The sequence below is a fragment of the Mus musculus genome, chromosome 3 (genome assembly GCF_000001635.26).
Source record: "Mus musculus strain C57BL/6J chromosome 3, GRCm38.p6 C57BL/6J".
Lineage (NCBI taxonomy): Eukaryota > Metazoa > Chordata > Mammalia > Rodentia > Muridae > Mus > Mus musculus.
In genome coordinates this window covers 105,059,551-105,084,305 of record NC_000069.6, presented here as the reverse complement: position 1 = coordinate 105,084,305, position 24,755 = coordinate 105,059,551, and the positions used below count along the sequence as shown (strand labels likewise).

The 24,755-nt window shown below is 45.3% G+C and overlaps 1 protein-coding gene across 5 annotated transcripts; it reads right to left on the bottom strand.

Moving 5' to 3' along the window:
* Positions 1 to 5,471: 5,471 nt before the first annotated feature.
* 4930564D02Rik (RIKEN cDNA 4930564D02 gene) lies at positions 5,472 to 17,499 on the bottom strand. 5 transcript variants are annotated; one of them, NM_029228.1, is made up of 5 exons: positions 17,421 to 17,462; positions 15,930 to 15,999; positions 6,628 to 6,674; positions 6,460 to 6,529; positions 5,500 to 6,007 (listed from the first exon to the last, which is right to left on the bottom strand). In NM_029228.1, exons 4-5 carry the CDS (start codon positions 6,484 to 6,486, stop codon positions 5,723 to 5,725), a joined length of 312 nt encoding a protein of 103 aa, NP_083504.1. In that variant the 5' UTR covers positions 6,487 to 6,529; positions 6,628 to 6,674; positions 15,930 to 15,999; positions 17,421 to 17,462; the 3' UTR covers positions 5,500 to 5,722. The 5 variants fall into 5 exon arrangements, with proteins under 5 accessions (XP_017175271.1, XP_017175268.1, XP_017175269.1 ...); XM_017319782.1 differs by lacking the exon at positions 6,628 to 6,674 and having other exon boundaries at positions 5,472 to 6,007; positions 6,260 to 6,529; positions 17,421 to 17,499; XM_017319779.1 differs by lacking the exon at positions 6,628 to 6,674 and having other exon boundaries at positions 5,472 to 6,007; positions 6,360 to 6,529; positions 17,421 to 17,499.
* Between the last annotated feature and the right edge of the window lie 7,256 nt (positions 17,500 to 24,755).

The following is a 24,755-nucleotide window of genomic DNA, read 5'->3' as shown; positions in this document are numbered from 1 at the left end:
GTGGCACACACCATTAACTTCAGCACTTGAGAGGCAGAGGGATCTGTGAGTTTGAGACCACCATGGTCTACAGATGGAGGGTTACACAGAGACAGATACCAGGACAGCCAGGGATACCGAGAAATCCTGTTTTGAACCCCACCACCCAAGAAAAAGATACCACTAGAGAGAGTGAGCAGATGAGCCACACCTAGGAGAAATTCTTTCTTTGCTGAGCATGTACCTGACAAAGGCTTCTATAGAAGATATACCAAACTAAAAACTCAGTAATAAGAAAGCAAACATACAATTTTTTCAAACATACAATTTTTTTCAAACATACCATTTTTGAAGTAAGATAGACTCAAACAAATGCCTTAGCAACGAAAATAGATGCAAAATAGACTCAGAAGAAGATGATCAATGCAATTAGTCATTAGAAATACAAATTGGCACACCATGAGGAACGACCACATGCCAACATAATGCTTGCAGGTTTTTTTGTTTGTTTGTTTGTTGTTTTGTATGTGTGTGTGTGTGTGTACATTTTTTTAATATTTTTTATTACGTATTTTCCTCAATTACATTTCCAATGCTATCCCAAAAGTCCCCCATACCCTCCCCCCCCACTTCCCTACCCACCCATTCCCATTTTTTTGGCCCTGGCGTTACCCTGTACTGGGGCATATAAAGTTTGTGGGTCCAATGGGCCTCTCTTTCCAGTGATAGCCGACTAGGCCATCTTTTGATACATATGCAGCTAGAGTCATGCTTGCAGTTTTTAAAGGCAACACAGGTGCTATTGAAGATAGAGCCGTTGAGATTTTCATAGTACAAACAGTCTGGAAAGAGTTGGGCAGTTGCTTCAAAAGTTTTACATGGAGCTGGAGAGATGGCTTAGCCTGCAAAGCTCTTGCTGAGCAAGGGTAAGGACCTGAGTTTGATCCCAGCACCGACACAGGAAACGAGACATGGTGGCCCACACATGTAACCCCAGCACTTGGGAGGAAGAGACAGGCAGGATCCCTAGGGCTCATTGGCCACTCAGTCACTCCTACCTGGCCAGCTTCAAGTCAGTGAGAGATTCTTCTAAAATACAAAACGAAACAAAACAAGTTAACAGGTTCTGAGGAAGGGCACCCAAGGTTGACCTTTTGCCTCCACACATACGTACACATTTGTGCACCTGCACACACACCAACATGCACACAAGTCCATGCATAAACACTCCCACACAACAAGAGCCTAGAATCTCCCCACTTGAGAGACCAAGCAGAGAGATCGCTGTGAGTTTCCAAGGTGGTACTCATTTTGAAGGCCTGAAGAGGTCGTGGAAAGTAGCTCGGTTGGCCTCTACTCAATATAAAAACATGTTTCCCTTTAGGAAGAATGAACTGCCCACAACAGAGCTTTGAGCTGGCCGTGAGAAGACGAGGGAGCGACAGTCCAAGAAATGGATGGTCCTCAGCCAGAAAACAGCTTTATAAATTACATTAATCTCTTATTAAGACTCTGGAAGCATCGCTTAAAAATCTTAGTTGTGCTTTATAGCTTTTTTTTTTTTTTTTTGAGAGAGAAGTTTTACAGTATAGCAGTGTTAGCAGAATTGGAAATTTGAAAAGGCTTTAGGCCTTGCCCCTCGAGAATGTCAAAAGCGCCCAGTAGCTCTTGGTGAATACTGTTTGAGTTGCATTATGATTGTGTGTTTAGCTACCTCCTCTCCCAGGTCAGAAGCAGTCATTTGGACCCAGTACCAGATTATCTGGGGTCAGATGTCAGTTCACTTAACAGCAAGGTGGCCTTGAACGCGTTATTTTTACCTCTATGGGCCACAATTTTCTCATCCTTAAAGTAAAATAACACCTGACTGATGGAGTTAATTTTCAAAATTAAATATGGCAATACATAAAAAGCACCTCAATCAATGTCTGACCCATCAAAATCGATTGATAAATTCCAGTAATTAGCTTGAGCGTTCCCTCCAGGGCAGAGTTTACATCTTAGAGGTGGTTTCTAAGGCTTCTAGGAGCACGTGAAGTGTTTGGCGTTTGGTATGGCCTCAAAAAGAGCTGGATGGATAAATGAGTCAGTAAATTTTGTTCCTAACGTCTGCCAAAAGTTTGTTCCTCACATTTGAGTTGTTTTATTGATAGTGTGGTGTGCCATTGTAGGGTTCTGTGCCCGTGTCCGCTCAGCCACTGGGCATGGCCGCTTGGAGAGGCAGAACGCAGGGCGTTTGACTGTGTTTATCCCACACCGCTGGCTGTTGGGCTGTAGGAAAACAAGCGCTCAAGGCACTGCTCCAGGAGTGGAAAAGCACAGTCTGAGACGTGGAAAGCCGGAGCAGGTTCGGTGGTCCCGGGCCTGTGGGCCTGCAACAAGGCCGGGGCCGTGGGGTTCTCAGGATCCAGGCTTCCTCTCATGGTCCACTGCCCTGCAGGCCATTTTACCCGGACATGCCTGATAAGATGGCACCACTAATAATGGTCCTCCTTCCCACCATGACCACAGCTGCCACTGTAATCAGTTATTGCAGTTACTGAAGATCATAGTGCAATGATCCTAAGAGCAGAGAGGCAGAGATGCTTAATGGAGCCACACCCTTACCTCTGTACTGCATCTTGCCATCACGATAAGAGACAAGGTCTAGCTTCTGACCAAAGTGTCCAAGAGAGATGCAGACAGCCCACTGCCTCGAGATTCCGGAAGCCCCACCTGGAATCGATTCTCAACCTAGCACTCAGGGTGATCCTGCTAAAATCTCTACTAGGTCATGTCACTTCTCTGCACAAATACCATTTCTCCTCTTACTTGTAGCAAATCCCAAGATTCTCACAGTAGCCCAGTAGGTCATGTCCACCCTCTCGATTCATTCCTTAGCCCATGGTCTTCTTCCATGGGCTACTCCAGCCCTTTGTGTTAGAACTGGTCCTACTGCAACTCACACATTCCCAGGGGGCTCTCGCTTGGAGTCTTTACGCTTAACCTTCCCTCTGCCTGCTATGCTTTCCCCCAGAAATTCATCAATTCTCTCTTCAAAGGCCTTCTCATCAAAGAGGCCTTTTCTGTCCTTTTGTCTAAAACTCCCTAAGAGTAAGGACTTTATCCAGCGCATTCCTCCACCCCCGCAACTAGCCCAATGTGTGGCACAGCAGATTTAGTGAGCTTATCGATTGTCTAAGTGAAGCAAACCCCAGTTCACTGGTCTCCTACTTGTTTCCCTTCGAAGGCAAAGTCCTAAAGGGTGACTTCTCCAATGGTGAACTGTGCCCAAAGATGGCTCCTTGACCTGAAGCAGAATGGGGAACATAGAAGCAAACCATTGGAGCAGAGAAGGAGCAGCTGACTAGAATTCTCTGCTGGAAAAATTGAGGCTCCATGGCTCAGTGCAGTGAATTTTGTCTGTGTTTCCAAAGCATGGTATAATGTGTCAATGTCCAAGAAGCCTAAATAACCATCACATGACTTTGTGAAATGGGTATAATGAAAGGGGACACAGAATTATAAAAAGAAAAGGAAAAAGAAAGGAAACCCTTTCTCTTTTTTTGCGGGGGGGGGGGGGGGGGGAAGGGTGTCGAGACAGGATTTCTCTGTATAGCCCTGGCTGTCCTAGAACTCACTTTGTAGACCAGGCTAGCCTCAAACTCAGAAATCTGCCTGCCTCTGCCTCCCAAGTGCTGGGATTAAAGGCGTGCGCCACCACCGCCCGGCTTGGAAACCCTTTCTTAAATGTCCAACCTTTTGACATTGAAATATGACACTGTCACCAACAAATGTGTTGGGTCACATTCTTTTCTGTTTTAAATTTATTTATTTTATTATTTTTTGTGCATGGGCGTTTTGCTATGCACATGCCTGGTGTGCCCTCAGAGATCAGAAGACAGTGTGAGACCCCCTGAGACTGGAGTTACAGACTGCTATAAGTCACCCTGTGGGTGCTGGGAATCAAACCCAGGTCCTCTGCAAGAGTAACAAGCGCTCTTAGCCACTGAGCCATCTCTCCAGCATCAGTTTTAATTCAGTGCCCATTCCTGTTTAACAACTTTTTTTTTTTTTGAAACAGGGTCTTACTATATAACCCTGGCTTACTATGTAGGTCCAGATGGCCTTGAACTCACAGAGATCTACCAACCTCTGTCTTCCACACACTAGAACTAAAAGCATGTGCCACCATACCTGGTCACATTCTTGAGGCTCACGTGACCCAAGGGCTGAAAGTCAGACAAGCCTGAATCATTGATGAGGTTTTTCTTATAACACACATTTTAAACAAGTTCTTCGGGCAATCACTGTTTGTATTGGTTAGTTTTGTGTCAACTTGACACAGCTGGAGTTATCACAGAAAAAGGAGCTTCAGTTGAGGAAATGCCTCCATGAGATCCAGCTGTAAGGCATTTTCTCAATTAGTGATCAAGGGGGAAAGGCCCCTTGTGGGTGGGACCATCTCTGGGCTGGTAGTCTTGGTTCTATAAGAGAGCAGGCTGAGCAAGCCAGGGGAGGCAAGCCAGTAAAGAACATCCCTCCATGGCCTCTGCATCAGCTCCTGCTTCCTGACCTGTTTGAGTTCCAGTCCTGACTTCCTTGGTGATGAACAGCAACATGGAAGTGTAAGCTGAATAAACCCTTTTCTCCCCAACTTGCTTCTTGGTCATGATTTTGTGCAGGAATAGAAACCCTGACTAAGACACTGTTCTTTTAGTTTTGTTTTAAAAACAAGATTTTACTATGCATCCCAGGCTGCCCTTGAACTCATAAAGTCTCCAGTCTCTGCCTTCTGAGGGCTCAGTTTACAGGTGTGCACCACGACACCCAACTTCAGGCAGCTCTTACTGTGAGCTAAAGAAATGTCTTAGAAAGGACCTTAGAGTTTCAGTAAAGTGTGAGGCTACACATTAAAATGGAAAGACCTGACTTTCACAGGCAAACAGGCCTGGGTTCAAACACTGCTGTCACTACTTATCTGTGTAGCATCCTGCTATTACGTGTTCCTGAGATCCTAGGATCCATTTCTAGTTGAAGTAGAAAGCTATGCAGATTCTATTAAGACATTGAGATGGCTGAATAAGTATAAACTGTACCTGGAACACAGTACCGTTAATTATGGCAATGTGCTATTATAATTAGTCTGTATGTGGAGTCATTTCTCTCCTTCCACCTTTATGTGGGCTCTGGAGATCAAACTAGGATTGTTTGTGTAACAAACAACAAACGCCTTTACCTGCTGAGCCATCTTGCCAGCTCACTAATAGTAGTTTTTATAGCCTCTGTCTTTTTCTGAGTGCTTAAAAATCTCTATAAAATGTTTTCTTTCCCCCTCCCTCTACTCTCTCTCTCTCTCTCTCTCTCTCTCACACACACACACACACACACACACACACACACACACACACACACACTGGCATCACAGAAGTAAAAAGCATACAGTCCAAAGAGCCTATTCTGCAAATAAAAGAAACCCTCTTGCCTCCCTCACTAGAGTACCTCTTCACTCCTCTGGAGTAGACCAGGGGACACATTTTTGCTCTTAACTACCATTGATTATTAGTAATAAATCCATATATTCTTAGAGTCTTCAGTCTACCAGAGTTCTCACGTGCGTTATTTGAGGACTGAAGCTGGAGAAGGTGGCAGAACTCCCTCACCACTCACAGTGACAGGTCTGTCTGTGAGGATATTGTTGTGCCTGGATTCAGAGACAACAGGGCACACACTCCATTAGGAAGCGGTCCCCATCATCAGGACCTTAGAACTGCAAGCTTGAGGACAGAGGAGAGAGGAGCAGAGGCCACATGACCCTTTTGCTTCCTCTGCTGCCCTGAATCACCAGGGCTCTGACAAAGAGCAAAGGAGTGGCTAGAGTTGATCTCCCCGCACAGTGTCCCAGCAACCAACCGGTTCTGCTCAGGATTGCCAGCCTTCCACAACTCCACACTCCCACCTGCTGGATGCTGCCTTGCAGAGCTGGGCCATTCACCGCCTGCTCTGATTGCTGTTTCCCAAGAGTCAGCCGCTGCTTAGGGAGCCATGGCTGGAATGGAAGGAAGCACTCAGTTACTTTCCTAATCCTACTTGAGTCTCAGTCTATGATGTTTTGTGACCTCTGCGCACTCGGAACTTTAAATTCTCCCAGCTTGTAATCAGGGGACACAGCCCTGGCTTGCCCTGCCCTGCTTGGATGAAACAGGAAAGAACAAACTGCCCACTCAGCCAGATGGAAAGAATTGAGACATTGGTCAGGGGACTGCTGTAAGCGTCATAACGAAGGGGATTTATCCCTTACTCTGCTTTTAAGCAGAGGCATCCAGTAAACAGACGGAGAAGAGAAGGCCCAGAAAATCAAAGTGAACAGCCATAGGGAAGAGACTTGATTTCCTCCATACTTCACGGGTATGTTGACACCGCTCCCACTGCAGACACATGTGGACAATCACAGACGAAAGCTCAACCTCTATACTTTCAGACCCTCATGGAGTCACCCACTGGTGTTTTGTCCATCTTCTTATCCATTTGTCTTCTGGACGTGTTCTTCTATGCCCTTGCCAACCTCATTCTGGCAGAAAAGAAAGTTTCTTCAACCACAATACCCTCCTTCTGCTCCCTCCCGTTGCTGAGTCCCGACCTCCCCACCCAAGGATGCCAGGTCCTCACCGCCCTCTTCAGGAAGCTGTTCTTTCTCTCGGGTGATTTCTGATTTCCTGCCAGAAGGGGAATACCCAGGGTCAGCACCCTCCTGTCTCACCTCCCACCTCTACCAGATCCACATCATCTCTCTTATATGTCACTCAAAGCTCTCTGTGTGCTTAATGGTGCAAGATTTGTCTCTTCTGATCATTGTAACTGACCCTGATCCTCATCAGCTGACAACCTTCCCCACTAACCACCGAGTATCAGCTGTCACCGTCATGCAGTGACCAAGTGCAAAGCCCACCTACCTGACACCAAGTCTTCTCTCAGTATCACCCTCTCTTCCAGTCCCCTCCACCTGCTCCTCCTCTAAAGGCCATCAGTGGCTCACGCCTCTCACATGTTAAGCATTAACATCTCGATTTAGGCAACAACTCTACCCACTTGCCTCTGCCTCCCACTTTCCCACGCCTGACCTCCCAGGATTCCAACACTTTAATCTTATTCCTGTCTCCCTGTTTATCCTCTCTTCCCAACCCCCGAAGTATGTCTTTCAAACCCCAGTCATGGTAGCCCATGCCTTTAACCTCATTTCTCAGGTGGCAGAGTCAGGCAGATTTCTGTACGATCAAGGCCAACCCTCACTACATAGTGAGACCCAGTCTCAAACAAACAGCAAAACCTAAGCCTCTGAGCAGAATCTTAAGTGACCCCTCAGTTCCCCCGACCCCTCAGTTCCCTCTGCTCCCTTTGTCTTCCATGCATAAGCTCTAGAAAACCCAGACCCCAGAGTCAATCAGTTTCCCCACCATTTGCCCTGCACTTAAGCCTGGACTTTGGGGGGAAAAAAACTATATTCTTGCACTAACTGGTCCCTTGGTACATTTCTCAAAAGGCCATTACAAACCCATCTGATTCTCCTGTCTCTCACCAGGCTGTCTGGCCCTTTCCTTGATGAGTAAAATTAAAGTCAAGAGTAGCTAGAGAGATGGCTCAGTAGTTAAGAGCACTTGTTGTTGCAAAAGACCCACATTCAATTCCCAATGCCCTGATGGCAGTTCACAACTATCCATAAGTCTAGTTCCAGGATACACATGATACACAGACATAGATGCAAGTAAAGTACTAGTACACATAAAATAGTAACAACGACAATGATGATGATGATGGCAGTGATGGTGATGATGATGGTGACAATGAAGAGAAATCCAAGAACTCGGTCTTTGTTTTGACCTTGCCTCAATCTCTACACTCAGAAGAAGGCCCTCTACTCAGAGTCGGCCTGTCAGCTTGGGCCTAAATCCTCCTCTTCCATGACAGAGATGTAACTCCATGATGGAACGCCTACCTAGCATATTCAAGTTCTCACTATGTGGCCCAAGTGAGCCTCAAACTTAAGATTCCCCTGCCTCAGCTTCAGTCCTTGAAGAGATGTCACCATGATAAGATTGCTACCACAAAAATAATGCCTTGGGCATTGGGAATCAATGTTGTGGGGCGTGGAAGGAACAGCCTTCAGGGAAGGGCCAGATACTACTGGTTACCAAGTGTTGCTAGCCTGGGCATGCTGTGTCAGCTACAGGAATCTGACAAGAAGAACACTGAAACGCTCTTCCTGCCTGTGTTCCTTCAGTGCCCTCCACTGACAAAGCTTAACACTGAACCAGACAGCGAGGAAGAAAGAGCTTCAGGATCCAGCGCTACCACATGTGAGCATGTGGGGACCAGAGGTCAACACTGGGGGTCCTTCTTTATTGCCCACCACCTTTTTTTTCCTTTTTGATTCAAGATCTCTCACATCACCAGAAGGTCACTGATTCATTCAGGCAGGCTGGTCAACACACTTCAACAATCAGCCTGCTCAGACTCTCCCCATCCCAACCCATCAGCTACACGCGCACCCAGCATTTATAGTCATGGCCACTATGGTTGCGTTTGTAGGTGGATTCTGGGGATCTGAACCCAGGACCTTATGTGTGTGCAGCACTGCACTGTCTGAGCCGTCTTCCCAGATCCTTTTAATTCTAGCCAAGCTGCTGGGAAATGGCTGTCACTGTCATTTCCTCTCTTCCATCCCCCTGCCGTCCCTTTTACTGCACATCTCTAACACCACTCTCCACAGAAAGCTCTATTAGTCAAGCTCTTCCATGAAATACACAGCAGATTATTTAACTTTGCATTTTTTATTTATTTCATGTGTATGGGTGTTCTACCTATATGCGAATCTGTGTGCCCCATGTGTGCCTGGTATCGACAGAGGCCAGAAGAGGGCTTTAAATTCCCTAGAATTGAAGTTACAGATGGCTCTGAGCATCTCTCGGGCCCCAGGAATCAATCCTGGGTACTCTAGAAGAGCAGCCAGTGTTCTTAACCTCTGAGCTGTCTCCCCTGCCCCAGTAATTTTTATCCTTACCCTTTTTCATTTGATAATTTTGAAGGATTTTGCATTGAGAACAACTATAGTCTTTCTTTGAATTCTGTGGCATTCCTCATGATAAACTATATTGTTTGCTCAAAATTCTCCTCCTTTTGGCATGGTTCATTATGAACACTGCCCTCACTAACATTTGACCTACATATGGGACTTGTATTGGCTAGCAGGTGATGTATGAAAAAGAAGTGACAATGTGATCAGTCCCAAGAAGAAGCTATAAGACAACTGCAAACGTCTAGCCACCTCCTTGCAACCCATCCTTCAGCAGCAGAAAGCAAAAGGCCATGTAGCTGCTTCTCCACAAAGCCTGAGTCCAGAATGAGCCACACAGATCAGACCTGAACAATCCCACAGCCAGAGACTCCAGTGCCGATCCACCCACCATAAACACAAAACCAACAACCACGCTTATGGCTTTAAGACGGTAGGATTCATTCAGCAAAGAGGAAAAAACTGAGAGTCACACCTAGACAAAGCCAACAACCACGCTTATGGCTTTAAGATGGTAGGATTCGTTCAGCAAAAAGGAAAAAACTAAGAGACTCACACCTAGATAACTTATTTTTTAATGGAGGAAGATACAAGTTAAAAATATCAGGAATGGGGTTGGAGAGAGGGCTCAGCAGTTAAGAGCACTGACTGCTCCTCCAGAGGTCCTGAATTCAACTCCCAGCAACCACATGGTAGCTCACAACCATCTGTAATTGGATCTGATGCCCTCTTCTAAAGAAAGAGACTGTGTGCTGATATACATCAAATAAATAAATAAATTATATATCAGGAATGAAGAACCAGTAGATCTTAAAATAATGTTTAATATACAGATTCCTTAAAAGACAAATTACCAAAGCTGACACAGGAAAGTTAGAAAATACAAGGAGCCCTTTACTCACCAAGTATATTGATTTGATTCTTTAAAAATCTTTTCTACAAAACTGGGGTAAGCACATACTTAAGATACCAAGCCTTTTGTTCAGTTCCCAGCCCCTCAAAATAAAAATTTTCTATAAGAAAATCCCTAAGTTAAACCGCTTCGTTAATGAATACTACCTCTCACAGCAGAAAAAGGGGTAATTTAATCTGTTAGTAGGGAGCTGGAGAGATGGCTCAGCGGTTAAGAGCACTGGCTGCTCTTCCAGAGGTCCTGAGTTCAATTCCCGGCAACCACATGATGGCTCACAACCATCTGGAATGGGATCCGATGCCCTCTTCTGGTGTGTCTGAAGACAGCAACAATGTACTCATATATAAAATAAATATATAAATATAAAGTTTAAAAAAAATAAACTCTATAGAGACATAATCTGTTAGCAGTTGTAAACTGCCAATAGAGCCTAACAAACACATAACAAGAAGGTAAAAACTGGATCAGCACCTCCCAGAAATATCAATACAATATCCCTAATAAAACACTAATAACTGGAAGAAGTAATGTATACAGAAGGATTTTGAAAGAATTTATCATAATTCAAGAGTTTCTCAAGAGCACAATATTTAGTCAAATAATCAACATGGTTTGCTACATCAAGAGAATAAAAGAGACAAATCATATGATTATCTCAACAGATTTTTAAAAATTAATGACTGTTCAGGGTAAGGCTCTCCACAAACAGGATAGAGAAGAGTTTCTTGACTCAATTAAGGACCTACAGAAAGCCTAGTGGTCACATCCCACATAATTATTAGAGACTGAATACTCTCCATTCTAACAGCAAGAACAAAGCCAGAAAGTCCTTTCTTTACACTTCTCTTCAACACTGTGTCGAGTTCCTAGGGTAGGAAGGTGTGAAAGAGACAGAAAGGCTGGCAGAGACCCAAAGGGACAGTGAGAACTGAGCTTCCTACCCTCACAGCATGACCACGCTCATAGAAACTCCTTAGGAATCTGCTGCCAAGGCAGCACGAAACAAGGTCAAATGTCAGAATCACTTGTTTTGTTGGTTTTTTTTTACTATAAATGAATAATTGGGATTTTTAAACTTAAATACCATTTACATTAGCACCAGGACTTCTAATCCTGACCAAAATGGAATAACAGGGAATAGATGTACACACACTCGCATTTGAAGCAGATAAAACTCCAGATAAAATGTATGAAGCAAGTTTTCAGACATTAGCGGCAAGCAGCTTGGATGTGGATCCTAAGCGACAGGCAGCAGGGGTGAGCCCCGCAGCTTTCTTGGGTGGTGGCAGGAACAAGTTTCAAAGTGTTTATCTAAGAAAGGGGATCCCCAAATATCTCTCCATTCAAGATGCCAAACAGGCCAGGTCAGAATTCAGAGATGAAAATAAAGAGATATCCAGGATATCTGGGGAGGGTCTCCATCCATGCTGACCCACGTTTGCATGAAGAAGCTGTCGCGGAAGGCTAGCTGGGCACTCTTTCACCAAATCCAGATAGATGTCAATGATAGCCAAGGAGCAGGTCCCTGGATGTTGAAGGGCCTGAGTTCCAGAGTCTCACAGCTAAGCTTCCAAATCCAGAGGCTTACGGCTCTAAGCCTCAAGGATGAGCGGTTTACACTCCCTGCTCTCTAAGCTGGAGGCTTACTGCTCCAGGTGCTCAAGGCTTACCGCTTACAGTACCAACACTTGACAGCAATCGGTAGAGCCCTGAGCTTTAGGTATAGGGACTCCCAGCTCTCTCACCCTCAGCAGCTCTCTCAGACTCTTCAGGCATCTGGCAATGGCTCATAAGCCTAGACTCCTTCCCTCGTCTTCCGTAGTCTCGGCCTCTCCATCATCTCTTACCTTCTCAGTAACTCCAAGGCCCTTCATAGTTTTATGGTGTTCAGAGTCTGCTGCAGCTCAGGGCGTTAGGCATCCCAGCACTTTGCTCTTGCCAGCTCTCTGGAACTCTTAGCTTCCTCTTTGGTGTGATACTTTTGAGCTTTTCTTATCAAGCCCATTAGCCCCCTGACAACTCTACAATTTTTCGGAGGCCTCCACTGCTGTAGCTATGGAAGTCTGGTTTTTTGTCTGCCCTTCATGCTCGCCTGTTTTGCCCATGGGTAGGCAAAAGACCATTCAGAAGAAGTCTTTTCTGAGACCTAATAATCCAGCATGACCGTGGGGGATGGGAGAGTCACTGAGGATGTCACTGGCGTGGGAGGATGGTTAGTGCCCGGGAGTGAAGCCTCCTAGACTAAGATGGAACGTGTAGAAACGGCATTGAGGACATGCTTGTTTACAGACTATAATTTTGTCACTCACTGCCCCAGTTTCCAACTCTACCAATCACAAACCTCACATATGGATCAGTCATGAGCCTTGATGGGGAACCAATCAGAATGCTCACTTGGGCAGCACATATACTAAAATTTAGAGCCAATCAGAAGCCTTACATTTCACCAATCCCCGGCTTTTGCTGAGGGGCGGAGGCCGTGCTTCCCCTCCTGTCCTGAGTTGAGACGAGCTGTCCTATGACAAGCTGTCCGGTGAATAGGGCCACCTGATTGTCTTATTTGGAATGGGGTCTACTGAAGCTGGTGCAAATTGCCTCGAGTGTTCCTGACCGGAGCAGTCTTCCCAAAGCAGGAGTCACCACTGAGGCGATCCTTTGCAGCTAGAGTGGAATGTTTAAAATAGCCAGCTGGCTGCTACTTCTGCTACCTCAACTCCAGCTCCAGAGGGTCAGATGACTTCTGTGAATGTTGACCACATACACACCTGCTACATACTTGCATGCAGAAACAATACTTTCGCAGAAAAATGATAGATCTGGACCAGTGAGATGGCTCAATGGTTAAGAGCACTGACTGCTCTTCCAAAGGTCCTGAGTTAAAGCCCAGGGACCACATGGTGGCTCACAACCACACATAATCAGATCCGACACCCTCTTCTGGTATCTAAAGGCAGCTACAATGTACTTGTATATAATAATAAATAAACCTTTGGGCCTGAGCAAGCGAGGCCGACCAGAACGAGCAGAGGTCCTAAAAATTGCTACAGTGTACTCATATACATAAAATAAAAAAAAATTTTTTAAAGAAAAGAAAATTTATAGATCTAATTTTTAAATTTTTAAGTGCTACCACCACCACCATCTCTGTGAGTGTTGGCGCTCTGAAGGGAAAGGCTTCCCTTACAGAAGGGTTACCCCTCCACAAAGTCACACTGCGCAGCAAATCTCACATGTGAGATTTATTGGGAGGGAAGAATCCAGGAGTAGCTGCCTCTGCTCCCAGTAGAAGCAGCAGTAAATGGAACAGTAGGTGGGACCTGTACAGGATTTCTTAGGGGGTGGAGTTTTTCAGGGTGAGGACTGATGGGATTTCAAGTCCTGGGCTTTGGGAGCTCAGGAGTTGCTGGGTTTCTGTGGAGAGCTCAGGAATTGGCGGCTTTTGCTTTTTCACTCCCTTTGCCCTGCATCGGGTCCATGGATTAGGGCAGGAAGACCTTCCAGACCTTGGCTCTGGCTGCTCAGGGAATCTGGAGTGGTCACTGTGGCAACTCCCGAGGGTACCTCACCACCACAGGCTGAGCCTGAGGAGGCGCTGCCACGTTGACGGTTCCTGTGGCCGGTGGAGGCTGTACTTCACAGCCTTCCTTGCAGCAAGCTGCTCAGAGACAATCTCTATGTCAACAGGCCTAATCATCTCCAGACCTACTCATAAACTAGCCTAGTAAGTGTGCCTCTCACCCCTTAGCAAAGAGGCTTCTCTGCGACAGATGGAGACCATTATTTAAAAACACAACTGGTCAAAATTCAGAGAATGACTAGTCATGGGGTGCCGAACCCCAAAAAGCTAAAGCTACGTCACACCATCCACACCTAAGAGTCAAGGAACACCGAGGAAGAGGAGGGCATGGAAAGATTGTAAGAGCCAGGGGACCATGAAATCTGCTGTGTCTCCTAGAAGTGATAGAGAATCCGCAACAATGTAACTACCTGAACAAGGGCAGTATCAACAGACGCAGAACGAGGGAATCTCGCAAAGCCCTCTACCTAGACGGAGAACCACTGGGAACTAAGGGATGCTGTGAGCAGGAAGTGAGTTTCCCCAGATATGAGCTTCTTAATTGGCTATCCAATACCAAGTGGTCAATGTGTGTGTGTGTGTGTGTGTGTGTGTGTGTGTGTGTGTGTGTGTGTGTGTGTGTGGAATAATAAAGATGCAGCAGGATATACAGATGCATGTGTGTGTGTGCATGTAACAACAGCAATTAAAGAAAAAGAGGCTATAAATTTGAGAAGGATTAAGGAAGAGTAGGAAGGAAGACATGGGAGGGGCTGGGAGGAGAAAAGGAAGAGAAAAGTGATATAATAATATTTTAATTGAAACAAAATTAAAGTGCTTACAATAAAGATCTATCACAACACTTTTAACAATATTTATAACTCCTAGCCAAATTCCTAGGGGAGAGTCTTTTGATTTGTTTCAAAAGCACTCGAAGTTAGAATAAAATTATATTCGAAAGGAATAGAGGAGGAAGTCCCCAGGGTGAGCCTAGCAGCCTACTGGCCTTGGTGGAAAACCTCATAACCCACAAGTAATTGTTTTTCCTTAGCTGGGATCACCTTAGTGGTGGAGCAATGGTAGCCAGAGTCCAAAAATTACTCTAGTTATACTTAAGAAAAGGAAATCCAAAAGATCAAGTAGTTTCCAGAAGCCTAATTATATCACAGATCAAAGCCCATTTATAGAGCATTTATAAAAATACAAAATATGGGCTGGTGAGATGGCTCAGTGGGTAAGAGCACCCGACTGCTCTTCCGAAGGTCCGGAGTTCAAATCCCAGCAACCACATGGTGGCTCACAACCATCCGTAACGCCCTCTTCTGGAGTGTCTGAAGACAGCTACAGTGTACTTACATATAATAAATAAATAAATCTTTAAAAAAAAAAATACAAAATATCTGACACAAGACAAAAATACACAGTATTTGGAATTCACCCAAGATGTGGTTTCAAGGAGGATGGCTCTTGTAGGCTCATCTATTTGAAAGTCTGTTTCCCAGCTGGTAGACTATTTAGAAAGGATTCAGAGGCATGGAGTCATTGGAGAAGGTGTGTCCCTGGAGACGGGTTTCAATGGCCCACACCAGACCCAGAGTCTCTCTTTCTGCCTCCTAACTGCAGATCAAGACATAAGCTCTCAGCTACTGCTCAGAGCCAGGCCTGCCTTTGTGCCACCATGCTCCCTGCAGTAAAGATATTGGACTAGTCTCCTGAAACTACAAGGAAATGCCCTGTTAAATGCTTTCCTTCATAAGATGCCTTGGTCATGGTGCCTTTTCACAGCAATGGAACAGTGACTAAGACACAAGAATTCTAGTGCACAGAAATAAACAGAAAATATGAAATTAATTCATAATAGAAAGAGCACAATGAAAGATGGTCTAAAATGGATGCAAGGGGTAGAATTATTAGACAAAGATTAAAATAGATGCTAAAACTACACCCCATATATTCATGGAAACAACAGAAACAACAACATGTCAACTAAAAATCATGGAAAGTTGTTTTGTATATGTATATATATATACCACGTGCAAGCCTGGAACCTACGGAGGTGCCCTGGAGCTGGAGTGACAGACAGTTGGGTACTGGGAACCAAGCCTAGGTCCTCTGGAAGAGCAGTTACTGGGTTTAACCACCGAATCTTCTCTCCTGTCTCAATAATGCATGTATTTTTATGTGCAATGGAGGTGAATCCACCACTCAACACATAGTGTTACCAAGCTGTGCTCTGGCTAGATGCTAGGCTTCAATCCTGAATTGGACTGAATTTTCTTTCCATCTCGTTCTCTTGTTTCTTTCTCCTCCCCCCTGCCACCTTTAGCCATTTCCCGGAGAAAGGGTGAGAACAAAGTTGATGCACATCTCTGAATGGCACATAAGTGGCTTTCTCCCTCCCCTCCCCTGTGGCAACATGGCTACCACCATACCTGGGAGCAGTGGGTATTTCAGGCAGATATGTTCAGCTTCGGACATGCTGTTATCTGATGGTGCATCTCTCTTGGAAGCCAGAAAAAAAAGGAAAACCGTGTTTAGAAGTTATATTTTCTCCCTCTCCAGGTAAAGAGGAGAAATAATGGAATTCAAATTGGAGTGGCCATGTGATAAAACTTCTGCCCACCAGGTGTTTATCCCGGCTCATAAAAGCAACTATTTGAAAGTAATGAAAAACCACTTCCTGTTGGGGGAGCAAATGGAACCGCATGGTTCTGAACAGTTTGAGGGAAAGCAGCAAACCCAGGAACCCAGGAAGCAGACAGCAACGGCATGGCAAACAGGATCAGCACAGAATTCCCAGGGAATTCTTTCCAGGTGAGGCCTCGAGGAGCCCTGAACCTCAACCATGCAGAAGCAGGCCCCTGCCTTCCACTGTCAAACACACTGGCCGCCCTGCCTCTGTGGGATGTGGGAAGACTTCCCGCTTTCCCTCCACCCAGCACCTAAGTGTGTGTCTTCATTCTGTTCCTGTCTGGCCCCTGTACTCCAATCCACTGGACTTTCCTGCCCAGTTCTTTCTTTCTTTCTCTTTTATCCCTAACAATAAATACACAGGTTTTTACGGTCGGAAGAGTTTACTGCTAATCGCTCAAGGAAAATAGGGACTAAGACCAACACATATGAAGACACTTATTTACCTAACGATCCTTTATATGTGTGTGACCAAATGCCCCTCTGTTCCAAGGGCAGCCTGGCTCACACCTGTTCTCCTGCCATATTGATAACAGCATCCTTCCACCTTCAGAAGTATTCATGTTGGTCACCAGGTAAAATAAGCTATTTTATTCATGTAGCAGTTACTTTATTCCAAGATTGTAAGGACAAACCTACTTAATGTCCAAAGCAATCCCATGAGCTAAGAAATACTTTTTAAAATAACAGAACCAACAGATGGAGATGTCTTTAGGAGCTTGCCCAAGGCTACCCAGACAGTCAGTGTCTGAACCAGGATTTGAACTGAGGCATTGAACATAGTTCAGTGTTCTTGCACTGTGGTAGGTCTGATGGTTAATCTTCACCGTCAACCTGTCTGGATTTGGTACCATCTCTGGGTGTGTCTGAGTATTTCTCAGAGGGCTTAACTAAGAAAGGAATATACACCTAAGACGTGGGCAGTGCCATACTGTGGGCTGGGGAAGCATTCTGAATATATATGAAACAAGAAAGGGAGCTGGAGAGATGGCTCAGTGGTTAGGAGCATTGGCTGCTGTCCCAGAAGACCTGGATTTGATTCCCAGCAGCCACACCGTACCTCACAACTGCCGATAACTCCAATTCCAGGGTCTCTGATGCCCTCTTCTGACCTCCACAGGTACCAAGCATTCATGTGTTATACATACATACATACATACATTCATACATACATGTAAAAAAACACATAAAAACTTTAAAATTTCTTAAATGCCCTCCCCCCCCCCCCTTACGTTGTTTCTCAGGTATTGCATCGACCCATCCTTGAGAAAAGTAACCAACGTCGGAAACCAGTGCCGTAGGGTGGGGCTGTTGCTGTGACAACTCTGGTCACGTGGTTCATAGGCCGTCAGAAGTGGTTTACGACAGGATCGTGGGAAAGTTTGGGATTGTGTCCTAGAGACACTCTAGGATGCTGTCAGCAGGACTTAGTGAGCTGCTATGGTTGGCACTGGGAAGACCAGAATGCCCACAGGAAGGCAGACAGAAAAGACGGCACTTACAAGGTTTCAGAGAGGAAGAAAGACTATGAGGAATTGGACCAAAGGCTATTTGTGTTATATACTGGGGGAGGAGGGCTGACTGCTTTCAGTTCGTGTTCAGAAAACTTGTATCAGGCTCAATTGAAAGATAATGACTAAGCTGTTTGGTGGAAACTTAAGACAGCATAGCATCCAGCCATGGGCATGGTCATTGCTAACACCTCTTAGTGAAATATATATTATCAGAGAGAGCAGGAATGTCAGGAAAGAACAGTGAGAATCTGGGTTTCTTTAAAAAAAAAAACACACAGGAATATAAGAACAGCACGATTTAAGGCTTAAAACAGAAAGGGGGAAATGCAGTGAGAATTTTGGTTTCTTTAAAAATACAGAAATCGTATAAGAATGTGCTTTCATTTTAATCCCAGTGTGGGGCATGGGGTTGCTTCAGCTTGTCCACAGCCGCTGACAATGGTTTGCCTCGTGCTCTAGCAGGGCTGTGGTTCTGCCAGCTGCAGACAGTTTCTACAGCTGTGTGACGTTTGGAATTTTGGGGACTTTTCAGAGAATATATAAATGCTTGGACCCCTATAGAAGAGGCTGCTGATTGGCTAGTTGGTAGTTTGATGATGTTGGTTGCAGTTTGTCAAGCAGTTGTGTGCAAAGAGACAAAAAGAAGAAATTAGATATCCTAATGGCAAGGATCAAACTTGCCCCAAGGACCTCGATGCCCCTGATCAGCAGGAATCACCCCCTTTCCCCTCTATCCTCTTATCTCTCCTACCTAGTGTTAGAGGGTTTCAAGGGAAGAAGTAAACAAGTGGAAAGGGGAGGAAAAGGATGGAAGAAAAAAGAACCCGCACAGTAGCCAAAAGTCAGGTTACAAAACAGTGTACAGTGTGTGGGCTAGAGTGTGTGGGCTCAGTGGTTAAGAGAGCTGGCAGGACTTCTAAAGAACCCAGGTTCCGCTCCCAGCACCCAGGTGGCAGCTCACAACGATCTCTAACTCCAGCCTTCAGGATCTGGTGCCCTCTCCTGGTTGCCAATGGTACCAGACCCACATGTAGTGCGCAGACATACACGTAGGCTCAACACCCATACACATAAAAATAAAGACATAAAACTCAAAAATGAAAAATGTACAGTTTGTTGAGGAAAAATACACGTGCAAGTTTATAGTTGCAGACAAAACTTTTGTGGAGGAAGTTAAGAGACTTCTCCATCTGTTCACCAGAATGATAGGAAAGGAAAGCCACAACCTTTGTTTTAAAAAAAAAAAACAGTTCAAGCCAAAAGAGAGAGCCTGCACTGAGAATGCCAATGGAGGGATCCCATACTTCAAAATCAAACACCTAGGAAAGTGTTTGCTCGGGGTTAGACACCCATGTACCTGCAAAGCACTGTAGCTACAACACTATAGACTTTATCATGAGCTGGCGGCCCAACTCAGCTGCATTGTCCATGTGGTTTCACAGGCATGCAATGTGCAATGGTTAGGGGATTGTGACAGCTTAAACTAGGGTCTCAGAAAGTTGCTGAGTCCAGGCAATGTGTGGCTGACCAGATTCTCTGCAAAGATGCTCTGACTCTCTGTGACAATGGAACAGAAGTTGTGGTAAAGACCCCAGAATATTGCAGAAGCCTGGACCATGAGGTGGCTGACAAGGATCTTCAGACATGGAGTAGAACAGGCCTAAGAGAGAGGTCTCAAGTATTACAGGTGGCAAAGCTGAAAGGGTAAGATAATCAAGGCCATTAGAGCCCAAGTGATTCCATCATGGGACCCAAATGCCAAACATAGAGCTGTAAGATTTAGTTTTGGCACTGTCTGATTTCGGTCTTGCTTTGGCCTCATAAATTCCTTACAGTGACTCTATTCTTCCCTTTTGGAATGAGAATCTTTACTTATTGTAAGTATTATAAATAATATTTATTTCTATGCTATCATTTGAGGTACATCATTTATTTTGGCTTGGTTTTTATTTAAAGGGAGCTTACAGCACTGAGATTGCCTTCCATCCCAGAAGAGACTGAGCTGGAGGCTTTTTTGAAGTGGGAACTTCTAGTTCTTTTGGAAAGTTACTTATGTCAAATGATGTTTTGCTGGGGCACACAGGTGGCAGGATGTCTTGCTTAAAACAAACACATGAAAGACTGTTTTCCTGAAGCAGACACAGGAGAAAGGATGTTTTGATATAGCAGACACATGAACTAACTTGTGATGGAGTATAAATATGACCCCACAGACAGTGGGCGAGCTCACAGGCACTGAGCTTTGGTTTGGTTTGCTCTGCCTCACTATTCTTCATTAAAGACACAAATGTATTGGTTTGCCTTCCATAACGTTGTTGAGCTGAACTTGTGATAAGGCAACCATTGAGAGAAACTCTCCCAAGAACTACTCATAAGGTTCCTGTGGCAGCTGCCGCTTCTGCGGCCTCACCTCAGGCCAGTTGGTGAGCCTGGTGGTTTCTTCAAGGTTGAACTACAGCTGCCTGGTGTCTGCGTGCCGAAAGGACTGGACTATAGCTGCTGGTTCGTGCCTGGTGTCTGCCTGCCTAGAGGACTGCTCTGCAGCTGCTAAGTCGTGTTTGGAGTTTGCTACAGGACTGAACTGCCGCCCAAGAAGATCAAGCTCACCCACAAAGAACGATTGCTGATCAGGTCCACTTCCCCTGTATCCTAACAATTTTTCTCTTCCACTATCTCTGCTGTGTGGTGGGTTAGAGGAGAAATTGAACCCTTATTAAAAGTAGGTTGCAGAGGGCTGGAGAGATGGCTCGGAGGTTAAGAACACTAAATGCTCTTCCAGAGGTCCCAGCAACCACATGATGGCTTACAAGCAACTGTAATGATCAGATGCCCTCTTCTGGTGTGTCTGAAGACAGCTACGGTGTACTCATATAAATAAAATAAATAAATCTTTTTTTTTTTAAAGAAAAAAAAGTAGGTTGCAAAAACATTGTGCCTACACTTTTTGAACAATGTTATAAATGTTAAGATTTTGGGAGACCTTATAAATGTACTAAATCCGTTTGCTTTGAGATGACTATGCCCCTCTGAGGGTTAGGGTGGGATGATACTGGTGAATGTGCTGTGTTTGGGGTAGGACGTAATGAGTGACCTTCATTAGCATCTTGTCTGGATTTGAAATCACCTAGAAGACATATGTCCAGACATGCATTTTAAGGTGCTTTCCACAGGTGTTAAAATGAGGAAGGGTCATCCTGAATGCAGATAGCACCATCCCATAGGCTAAGGGTCTGGACTGAATAAAAGGGGTGGGGGGAAAGGAGAAAGGTGGCCTGTCTTAGTTAGGGTTCTGTTGCTGTGAAGAGACACCATGACCCACAGCAACTCTTGAAAGGGAAAGCGTTGAATTGCATCTGGCTTACAGTTATGAGGTTTAGTTCATTATCGTCGCCAGGGGAAGCATGGTGGCAAGCAGGCAGACTTGGTGCTGGAGAGGTAACTGAGAGTTCTACATCTTGATCCAAAGGCAGCAGGAAGTGACAGTGACACTTCTGAGATCTCAAAGCCAACCTGCTAGTGACACACCTCCTCCAACAAAGCCACTCCTAATAATAGTGCCACTCCCTGTGAGCCTAAAGGACCATTTTCTTCCAAACTACCACACTGCTGAACACCAGTACACCACCGTGCCATGCTCCTGCCATCATACCTTCCCGATCGCCATGCGCGGGCACCCTCTGACTATGAGCCACATCAACCCGTCCTCCCTTTAGCTGCTCTTACCAGAGAAAAGAAACTGATAGACATCCTCCACTTTAAAAACCTCTAGTCTTTAAGACACTGTTTTAGATAATCAGGTCCTTAACGATGACAGCCACTCACAGAGGGTGGGAGGAGCTGGACTAGACGAGCCAGCAGCACAGTATCTCCCATCCCCATCCATTTCAGGCCCCGTAAAAGTCAGCTATGCACAATTCTTATCAATGGGTCTCTGGGCAAGAAAGGACGAGTTGAGGGAGGCTAAATATCATGACAGTGATCAGCAGCAAGGAAACGCCAGGCTGAGGCCGAGGCAAGACAAGGTGAGGGGTCAGGTGGCAGCTGGGTAGCAGCTGTACCTCAGACTGACATGAGAACAAACGCAAAACAAACACTCAGATGTGTGTCAGGCACAGTTTGCTTTCCAAAACATTCATTCTTGCTGTTTCTAGGGACAGATAGACAGAGATGATAGATAGGTAGATGATGGGCAGGCAATAGGTAGGTATATAGGATTATAGACAATAGATGGGGGGTTGTGATTATCTTTATCTTTATTATATAGCTATCTTTATTTTTATTTGAGGTGGTATCTTTTCACCAATCTGGACTACATCTCCTGGTGGAGCCTATGACACAGATCAAATGATGAAGGCTGCCCAGCCCCCAGCCCCAGTCATCAGCATGAATGTATAAATGCTAGCACAAGCCTTGCCTATAGTCTGAGCACTTCTGAACTGGAAGCAGTTGACTGTGAATTAAAGATAAGCCTGGGCTACATAACAAGGTCCATAGTAGCCTGGGCTACATAGTGAAACCCTATCTGAAACATCAACAGGAGGAGGAGGAAGAGGAGGAGGAGGAGGAACACGGGGATTAAGTCCAGTCACAGATACAGTCTGGGAAAGAGTGGGTAATCCTACCCATTGAATGTGGAGGGTCATACATAAAATGGGATCCACAGTGCCCGTCACCTATGAAGAAAGAAAGAGTGACTGAGAACAGAACCCCACACACAGGAGACAGAGTCTCAGGCTACACAAAGAGAAACTTGACCTTGGTAAATTTTTGGGAAGCTAGATCAAGCCACATCTGAAGTCAAATTTCACAGGCTTTTCCATTGCACCAGCCAATAAAAACCTCTTTTCCTTGGGCCAGTTTGGCCAGAGCTTGCTGTCCCTTACATCTGGAGGAGGTCTGATCACCATGTAAGATAATGATTTCAGTTATTTTATTTGGGAAGCATGAGTCCCGATTATGGTGTAAGATAGTGGCTTGAGTTATTTTATTTGGAACGCATAACTGCAGGAAAACAGAACTTCTTGGGGTCAGCGAGTTACACAAGTCTAACTCAAGTCCTGGGTATTCCAGGTCCCAAAATGAGATGGGGGTGGTTACTGCTGTAATGGGAATAGGCATGAAATATTCACTTCAAGAGTGAAAAGAAGAAAAACAGAGTGCAACATGGCCAACAGAAAGGGGGGCATGTAATATTCAAACTCCTTCCAAAGAAACAGAAATCCTGGTCACTTTGTTCAGGACAGATGGGGGCCCCATAGGACCCAACAGGAGCAGTGAAGCAGGAACTAAGGGCGTAGATGCTTCCAGCATGTGCTTGCTCCAAAGGGCACTTACCAGGAAATTGCCTAGAAATGACGGTACCGCCGACAACCATAACAGGACCATTACTTTCCCTATAAATATGTCCCCCTTTTGCGAGCAACAAGGACCCATTCAGCCAACTGTGTGGTGCTTCAGCTGAAATAACAGACCAGAGGAAATGCCTAATTGGCCTTCATCAAATCAAAACCATGGAGCAGCCTGGTCCAACAGAAGCTCTGTCTCCGGCCCTAGAGTGGAAATTATTTTCTGCTTAATGTCAGGCTGTGTGTGGGAGAAGAGGGAAATAAAGAGGAAAGGAGAGGAAGACCAGCCTTTGGACCATCTTTAACCCCTTGGCAAGGCCAGAGCCCAGCAGGGACAGAAAGGATTAGCCTAGGCTTGGGAGGAGGAAGAAAGGTAGAGGCAGAAAGGCAAGAGTGAGCTGAGAAGACAGCGGCTTTATAAAGTGCCTGCCTGGCCAGCATGAGGACCTGCGTCCAGCGTGGTGGCTTATAACTCCTCTGCTGAGGAGACAGAGCAAAGGCTCCCCGGGACCCACCACCCAGCCAGTCTAGCCTAACCGATTAGTTCCACATCAGCAAAAGACCAGTCCCAAAGGAAGCAAACAGTGTACCAGAGGATGTCGCCAGAGGTTATCCTTTCTCCTACACACTCACAAAATGCAGGAGGGATTGGTGTGTGTGTGTGTGTGTGTGTGTGTGTGTGTGTGTGTGTGTAGTCAGCCAGCTTTAATCCAAGCACCCAGGAGGAAGAGGCAGGTCTGGTCTACATAATGAGTTCCAGTACAGTCAAGGCTGTGTAGAAAGCCTCTTTCTCAAAAAACAAAACAAAATCATAGTCAACTAATACCATCTCCCACCTATCTAAATGTATGAAAATTACATTTAGAAATAAGAAACGGGAGCGGTGCAAGCCTTTAATCTCAGCACTCAGGAGACAGAGGCGGGCTGTTCTCTGTGAGTTTGAGGCTAGCCTGGTCTACAGAGCAAGTTCTTGGTCAGCCAAGGCTGTAGTGAAACTCTGTCAAAAAAAACAGGATAAAGAAACCAATGACAGTTTACCAGTTCCTCGCTCAGAGTGTGTGATGATAATAGTTGTTTAACGATTTTGAAGACGACGGTGAAGAGAGGAAAATGTGACTCACTCTGAGACACAAAGCATTACTCAAGAGTCCGGTGACGAATGAATGTTTGGAGGGTGAGAGGGTGAGTTAAAAATAATTTGGATTCTTGGGAACCTCACTGGATGGTTTCAGAATCCTGTCATTTATCGATTTCCAGGAATTTCCCCTCTAACAATTCTTTCAGGTCCTGTGAGGTTTGTATTCTGCAGCCCTGACTGGCACATCAGCCTTGGGGGAACATGTGGGTTTCAGACAGAATAAATCAAGGGAGATGGGAATCAGAGCCCTATGGATGCTTTTCCTGACAGCAGTATTGTGTGACTTCTCGGGTTCTGTAGACTTCTGTCTGACTTTCTCACTACCATCATGGAAAACAGATGACCCTAATTAGTTGGTCCTCAGAACGGACTTTAGTGATGCAAAAGTCTTCCTAGTCACATTGGCCTAGGCTAGGGACACACTTATGTCACCCACCAGCTCTGTAGTAAAAGATTGGGAGACCCTGCTCCATGACTCCAGGCAAGCTACTTAACTATTTTTTTTTTAAAGGATTGAAATCTGTTACCTAATCAGCAAAATGGACCTTAAAGCTTTCTTGTGGTGATAAC